Source organism: Aulonocara stuartgranti (assembly GCF_965226115.1).
Source record: "Aulonocara stuartgranti genome assembly, chromosome: 20".
Taxonomy (NCBI): Eukaryota; Metazoa; Chordata; class Actinopteri; order Cichliformes; family Cichlidae; genus Aulonocara; species Aulonocara stuartgranti.
Window position 1 is genome coordinate 7,285,360 of NC_138956.1, and position 8,416 is coordinate 7,293,775.

General features: G+C 39.6%; 1 protein-coding gene across 1 annotated transcript; it reads right to left on the bottom strand.

The window, feature by feature from the left end:
* Nucleotides 1-1,667: 1,667 nt before the first annotated feature.
* Nucleotides 1,668-6,636, bottom strand: LOC309697436 (uncharacterized protein). Its single transcript, XM_082519317.1, has 5 exons — nt 6,599-6,636; nt 6,137-6,453; nt 5,743-5,928; nt 2,093-2,153; nt 1,668-2,018 (listed from the first exon to the last, which is right to left on the bottom strand). Coding segments are annotated over exons 1-5 (771 nt in total). The 5' UTR covers nt 6,601-6,636; the 3' UTR covers nt 1,668-1,813.
* Nucleotides 6,637-8,416: the final 1,780 nt, after the last annotated feature.

Below are 8,416 nucleotides of genomic sequence, written 5' to 3' on the forward strand. Positions count from 1 at the left end.
AAACGGAGATTTTCCGTTTTCGTTTTAAAAAATAATCCCGTCCACACATAAAGGCAGAAATGAAGGAAAACGCTGCTATGAACATGCCAAAGCAGCAGGTGGCGCTAGATTCCTAACCGTGCAGAAATGTTGGCCAATCAGAAGTCTAGAAGCCTCGGTGGGAAAAAGTAAACAAAGCTGCGGCATAGAAGCAGAACCGAGTCGTATGTGTGGAGGGACAGTAACTGTGTGTATATGTAAGCATTTAAACACTGCAGAGAGTAGAATTAACAGTAACAGTATTGTAGAAATTCATTTCACCGAAACAATAACGTGGCGCAGTGTGACGCATGCACCAGTTTATTGTATTTCCAGACTTGCTTTCGGCACAATTTACAGTGCACGCTACTCTGTTTTTTGTCAGACTTGAAATAGCCGAAATACCTTCACACTACGGAACTTCTATGGCTCTTCCGTTCGACAATCTCTCCAGCATTGGAACCATCATCTGTTTTCTCTTCGGTCACGCTCAGTTGATTTTTCTAGTCGGCACACTCATTTCCTCCATTACCCGCTGGCTGCTTCCCAAACAAACACACGTGCGGCTTGGCACTTGTGCTGTACGTAACAAGTCACGCGACGTGACGCTGCGGCTGTGATTGGTTCGGCTCTGCGCTACTTAATTTGGATTGGCTGACATTATTATTATTATTATTTTTTTTTTTTTTTAAGAGGACAAGAGCGGCGAGGTCTATCGCGATAGCTTAATTTCTCTATCGAGTAAAAGTTATATCGCGATACATATCGTTATCGTTCTATCGCCCAGCTCTACTATATTAGTATAATCGCCAAATCGATCATTTAATATTTATCTCCTGAAACGATCTACATTAACTTTTTATCCCTAGAAATGTGTTTCCAGAGTCCCAGGTTTAGTGACTTCCTGTCCACCATCACATTAGCCGAGTAGTTGTCAAATTTGAGGGGAGCAGAGAAGATCAGACACCAGTCAGCAGGTCAGAGGCCATCTCTCATTTCACAAATCAATCACTTGATTTATAAATGGAACAAACACCCCATCAGACCAGGTAATGACCCATTATGAGACAACAGCCGTCTGAGAGGAGATGTTCTGTATCACAAAACATGGGAAACAAACAAACTCTAGGCATTCTGAAATATATAAAGCTCAACAAAAAAAGACAACCATATCAGATCCTGATGTAATTCATGTTGTTGTTGTCTTTATTAGTCATTTAAAAAGAGGTCCAGAAAAAGTGTCCAGGAAGAGATTCTACTATTTATGCAGCACTGCCCCCGTGTGGCCACAAAGACACACAACAGCTTCATTTCTCAGCCTGTTGCCTTCTTTTTCCTTCATGATGTAAACAGTGAATGAACCGAAAGAAGTCAACCCATAAACTGTTAAACTGATACAACAATCATGATGATTATGTAACAAGTTGTAGTTGACTTTCTGGTGGTCGTTTTGGTATACAATTTAAAAGCCATTTTCTTTTATAAATACACCATACACTTTGTTCTTGACCATTTCTTTTCCTCATATCCTTAACGGACAGTGGAGGAACACTACATCTAGCTTCTGTTTAACATTTATCCAGGCGCCCCCACACTGTACCTCTACAGAAACCAAGGGAGAGACAGACACACAAAGATTTCCACTTGAATCTTGATCTCAAAATAGAAAAAGTTTTATCACAAAATAATTACAAGAGCACAAATAAAAACTCGAAACCAAAGACAAATGAAATAAAAGGGCAAGGCCCTGCGACTGAACACAGCACATCTTGCACACCTTTAAAATTCACAAATTTCAGTTTTCTTTGTCAGTCTGTGGTATTAAAAAAATCTCAACATGATGACCAATGTTTGACCTTTCACCTCTAGCATAGTTTTCTCTGGATTTCAATCTGGCCACTCCTGAAATGACATTTATCAGTGTATGTACAGCATCCATTTTTGGTTTAGACAGTCTGACACAGACCGTCTCCATGGCAACCTCCGAGACTCTTCTTTTCCTAAAAAAAAAAAAAAAAAAGTCTCTATATGACCACCAACAAACCTGTTACACCATATTTTTTCACCAGCTCACCTTTGCTGAAGGTTCTCATACAAATCTAAACATCTATTGAGAAAGTCCACATCACTCTGATCTGTAATGAAAACAGAAAAACAATGACAACACCAGCAGAGGCCTCCGACATAAACCTGGCAACATAAATCTAGATAACTTTGCTTATCTCTTAAAACATTCAACAAAGATTAAAAATTCTAACAAATATACCAATATAAATATATATTCCAGAAACAGGACATTCCAGTTAGATCCTCTCCAAACTTATACTGGGCAGCTCAGCCCATCATCCACTTTCACAAAACAGAAAGCCGCCTGATACAACAGCCCCAAAAGTGACAAAAATCCACCTCCAAAAAGCAAAACTTCTCATAATGGAAAAACAAAAAAGATTGTCAATCCTATCAAACACTTTCTCTTAATCTAAAGAAATTATTCCAACATCAAACTGTACAATTTACAAATAACTACCAAGTCTCTCATGAGAAAACTCTTGTTCACATTAGAGCTGTGTGGTACACAGTACGACTGATCCCTGTGAGTGATTCATTTCACAAAGTGTTTCGGCCTGGTGGCCAGTACTTTTGAAGGAAGTTAGTAATCTGTGCATAACAGAGCCACGTCTCCATTTCTAAGCAGAGACAAATCTCTGTTTTTTAGGGAGAAGAGAGAGCCCCACATGATGGCTCGATGCCAGTAACAGTCTTTTACAGAAGTCTGCAGGCAGCCCACCCTGTGCAGGAGCCAGCTGACCAGCAGCAGCACTAATCTCCTCCAAAGAAAAGTTAGCATCCAGGACAGCTCTGTCCTCAGAGCTCAGCTGAGGAAGCCCCTGCAGCAGCTTCTCCACTCAAGCTTTATTACTTTACTCCATCCCTAACATGGTGGTGTAAAAGTCCACGGCATACTGACCTGCTCTGCATCCAGGAAAAACCACTAACGCCACATAAACTACGCTAACAACACCATACACAATTACACTAACTCATAATCAGCCTCACAACACGCCACACATAAAAAAAAAACACAACTTTCAGCCAGACAAACCACACAGTCCACCAAACTTCCATCATTCACCAGAGAGAGGGAGAGATATAAAACGAGAGAGTTTAGTGGATGTGTGTTTGTGTGTGTGATACACACAATTTATGAATGTACTCTCCAATAAAGGTTATGTAGTTGATGAAAAGTGGGTTAGATTAAATGTTTACATTTCTTGTGCATGAAGTAAACTATAATATTTATATGTAAAATTCCACACCTACACCTGTGCGCCCTCACACTGCAGCACATTTTACTCCCCTGGTTGCAGAAACCATTCTATATTTTGTCACAGCTGCAAAAGAAGCTCCACTCAAAGAAACTCAAAGTTGATGGAGAGGAAGAGATTTCAGAACATGAGGCAGGAAGGTGGGGAGAGAGTGAGGCGGTATGGCACACAGGAAACGGTCGAGGGCAGACTCAAACCCAAGCTCCTGCAGTGGGAACTCTAACGTTTAGTACATGTGTCCCCACTCAGCCAGGTGAGATATAGCAGAACCATCAATTCAGAGTCTGACAGTAAGGGTGAAGACGAGCCTGACTGTTGGTCTGCTCCAAAACAAGCCCATAAGCAAGCTTTGAAATAATATGTTACAAAAGTGTGAAACTGCGACATGAAATTTGATTTGAAAATGAAATTCATCCTGATCAGGAGCTGTTATGATCTAAATGGTGTTCTAGATCCAGTAAGCATTCATTCAACTTGTCTGCAGCAAAATTAAAAATAAGTTACCACATGTTGTTTTTTAATTTGGTAAATAATTGATAAAATGTTAAAAGTACTGGTCGTACCTTAGCCACATGTTTTTTCTGTGTCCTGAACTACAAGGTTTCTGGACAGGGTATTTTGCTATTATGTCAACTGTTCTTGGGGTAACTCTTCATCCTTGTCCTCTGATTGCTGTATTTGGGATTCCTGTTCGCTCACTTACACTTGATTCCACACAAAAGGATATTATAGCCTTCACATCCCTATTAGCGAGACGTCTAATATTGTTGCATTGGAAGTCTGTTAAGTATCCTACTGTTTCCCGGTGGCTTGAAGATGTCATGTTTTTTTTAAAACTTGAAAAAATTAAATATACGTTGAGAGGTTGCACAGCCAAATTTTTTCACAAGTAGCAACCTTTTATCTCTTATTTTGCTAGTCTAGAGGTATTGCCTGTTTAAATCTACTTTTGTTACTGTTATATTCCTCTAATATGTTTGATGGTTGTGTTGATCTGTGTGGGACTGGGGGGCGTTGTGGTTTGTTTGTGTGTGTGTGTATATATGTATATATATATATATATATATATATATATATATATATATATATATATATATATATATATATATACACACACACACACATACATACACACACACACACTTAGGAAAATGAAGAAAGGTTGACTGTATTTCGGTAACTACTTACAGAAAAAGATTGATGAGCAGAAAAAAAGAAACAAACTTTAATTGTTTCTCATTAGAAGCTGTACAATCCGGACTGACTTTAACAAATGTGCTATAGGCTCACCTGGAAAATAGTGAGCTTTAAAAGACTGATTTTGTTCCAAAGGCTTGCACAGACCTCAACCAATCCTAAGGCTAATTAGCATGGCTAGAATTTTAAAAACATTTGTTAAATGATGTCATTGCTAACATATACCTGTTTTAGAGCATGGTGAGTAGCGAGAATGCAAAGTTATTGTTACCTCTAAAAAGAAAAATGTGAAGATGTGATATTAGCATGAGCTATATAGTATCTCCAAAAGTTGATTCTGTTCATCTGGACTTTACGTTTTGTGGGAAAAACGTTTCGTCACTCATCCAATTGACTTCTTCAGTCTCAGCTGACTGCAGGTTTCCCCAATCTTATAAACAGTGCATGTATATGGTTACCTGCCCCCTTGCAAAACTTTGCTAGACCCGTCCCTGCACAGTTACCAGCTGTCAGTAAAAAAGGATCCTGATGTTATTTGTCTCTCAGAAACAGTTCATAACTTCCCTTCAACTTATTCATGTCACCTAAAAGGTAAACCTGTTTCTCCATCACCTGTTCAGCTCTGATGATTCAGTAAGGACATCTCCTGGTTTCATCTTCTTGTTTCCCTCTCACCATATATCCAAACCGATATCATGACCAGCAGCTGTTACAGCTGTGGCTCCAGCCAACATCAGCTGATACTAGAAAGTAATATTAAATAAATTCTAATAGCAGCTGATCAAGTTTTAACCTGCTGCTGTTGTTTAGAGCGACCACCGCTGGTTTCCTCTTTCTGGCTCGAAATGCACGATAAACAAACAAGAGAGAAAAGCGATCAGCTGATCATTGATCAGTTTCATCATTTAAGTAGCAACAGGAGAGAGAGGGAGAGAGAATGGGAGAAGAAGAGGCAGCTGGCCACATAAAGACACAGAAGAACTCCAGCTTTGTGTATTTTTTTTCATTCAAGCTGGACATTCAAGCACACTTTACTTTCTGAACCTTTTGTTCAGTTTCAGCAAGAGCTGGTTTTCTAAATTAACAGAGGCAATCCGACTTCGTTTGGCTGTGAAGAGTAGACCAGCACAGCTAAAAAGTCGTTCACACGCAGCAGAAGCAGGCAGAGCTGTGTTCAGTTTAAGAGAGAGGTTTTTGATACCTGAGAAGGAGTGCAGCAGCTCCATGGTGTCTGTGGCACAAGCAAGGTAACCATCAAGCTCAACTGCACTTTGCAGCCTTCTGGAGATTGGTCTGGAGAAGAATTCATCTTCATCAGATGACTCTCTTTGCTGATCCTCACTCTCATGCTCTGTCGTTTCAAGATGTTGTTTGATGTATGTCAAGGCTGTAATTGCAAGTAGATAACACAATTTTGTTATTTAAATTTCAGTGATTATTCCTGAACACAAATTTAAAAACGGCAAATTCTCAAAAAGGATTGTTTAGTATTCGGGACAGACCATCAATAACTTACAATGTATTAGGTGAAATACTCACTAAAGCATGTGTTCAAATGTAAAAATACACAAAAATGGGATCACATGAATCCTTACCAGCCTCTGTTACATCTGCTCTGTCAGTCCAGGAAGTCTTGAACTTGGGTAAGAGGACTGCAGCTGCAGCCAACTCTGGATCCTCCATCATCGCTCCAAAACGCTTTTGAAGGCCATTTTGCAGGACTCTGATGAGTGGCACGCATGTCTTGCTTGATGTCTCCAGCCTGCTAAGTTTGAACAGTAGTTGTTGGATTACTGGCAGGAGCCATCCCATAAAGGAAGTGGACTCAGACTGAAGAATGTTTGAAGCTTTCACCAGTGGCTTCATGGTGGTACAGTACTCCCTAAGGAATGCAACTTCTGCAGGACTCAACCTGTAAGACACAACAACAAAACCCACCATGACTATAACAGGGATCTTCTGATTTAATATTAAGAGTCTGCTCACGTTTTTAACCATCCATTAAGGAAAATTCACAAGATTTGCAACCATATTGGTAGGTGTCCAATTTTACTCACATTTTCACCTTGAACTCCTCACAAATGCTCCTGATGGCATTTTCACCCTTCTCATCAATGATGCGTATTATCCTTTCAATGGCAAGGTAGGTTGAATTCCATTGTGTTGCATTGGGACGAATGATCTGTAGTTCACACTTGTCCTCTACCACTTCATTAGCCAAATGAGTTTTGTTCCAAATGGCCTGGCATTTTGCAAAGCATGCACGGGAGAGCCTCTCGTAGGTTTCCTTCATGCTCTCTGCTAGGGCAGCATCAGATGTTGCCACAAGGTTTAGCAGGTGACATGCACATCGCTGATGAGACGGGAGTTGATACTCCAAACCAGAGTCTTCATCAAGAATTGCACTTGCCTCATGGTAGTCAATATGGTCAGTCAGGTCAATAGTTTCTGGGTCTGTTTCATCTTCAGCTTCATCTGCATCATTTTGTGCCCCAAACAGTGGATCCAACTTTGTCAAGGCCTTCCACATATCAGTTGTGGTTCTTACAACTTTGCCTCTAATCTTGTATTGGCAATGGATATCATCAAGCGCACCAGCAAGCATGTCAAATGTGTGAGACCCTCTCAATCTTTTGCATGCTGGTGCTGCAGATCTTCTTTCCAGGGACTCTTCCTCCAATGGCATGTGACTCCAAGGTAACTTTTCTGATGAGCTGACCAACAATCAGTAGTGGTAGCAACAAATTTGACTTTATCCAATGCTGCAACCAAAGTCATCTTCATGTGATCAGCAGCTTCACAGATTCTGGCACAGACAGTGGGTCTGGAGAGGACTTTGGCTTGAGGTTGTAATGTGGTAACCAATTCTTTGAAAGATGGCTGTTCTACCACTGCAAATGGCTGTAGACCCTCACATATGAAATTGATGACAAGCATGTCAACAGTTGCTTGTGGAACATGTTTGTTTGCAGCTCTCAACATCAGGTCTGGTAACTTGGCTTGTGTATTTGCTGAGAGCTTGTTTGGTGTGGCTGTGGCCTTTCGCTGACGAGATGTTGATGCCACAGTGATATTGTACTGCTCAATCTTCGATGGATGTTTCCTCTGTAGAGATAAATATTATCATACGTCAGGTTCATACATTACTTCATAACATCACTGTGATTAACACTACAGGAAAACATTTTTAAAACATCATTCAACTAGACATGAGCTAATCTTTGATTGTTTAGCATAGTATAAAAGAGTGGTGAATTTGGTCAAATTTTGCAGATATATTGCTGTATTTATTTACAAATGTAAACCAATTTTGAACGATCATTGCGAAAAACATGAATTTCTGTATACATTCCAAGTTCTGTAATCTGTATACTATCTGTAAAAAGAGTATCGACCAATGTATCAGTATCTAAATTTTTAAGTCCTTTTTATCAGTATCACCCTAAAGTTTTCAGTATTAGTCAGGTTCTAAAAATACTAAGAGAGCAAAATATGTGTATATAGCAAATGTAATTTAAGGAAAGGGATCACATACACAAAAATGCTGCCCATACAGCTAACAAATAAAAACAATCCACATTATGTTCTTTAAAAAAAATATATCATATTGGGAAACATATAACCCTACTGATTAAGAGCCACGTCACTATGATAGACCTATATCAGGCCAATGATACTGATCAACTGATCCATCAATCGGGCTCTGGTACATGTCAGCTGAGAGCTGGAAGATTAATTTGAGATGCAGCTCAGCACTGTGTTCAAATTTTGTTTTTGTTTTTTATATAGGCCAGCTGATTGTAGGCCTGTGAGTTTTAAATGACTACAAATTTAATTTATTGTAATGACGGTGGTTATCCAAATAATAAGCTAAA

Bases quoted from the DNA above. Each gene is read 5' to 3' on its own strand.
- LOC309697436 (XM_082519317.1), bottom strand. The intron at 5,929-6,136 runs GTAAGGATTCAT...TTGCAATTACAG, and splicing joins AGCAGATGTAACAGAGGCTG to CCTTGACATACATCAAACAA. The intron at 2,154-5,742 runs GTATCAAAAACC...TTTTCATTACAG, and splicing joins GCTGCTGCACTCCTTCTCAG to ATCAGAGTGATGTGGACTTT.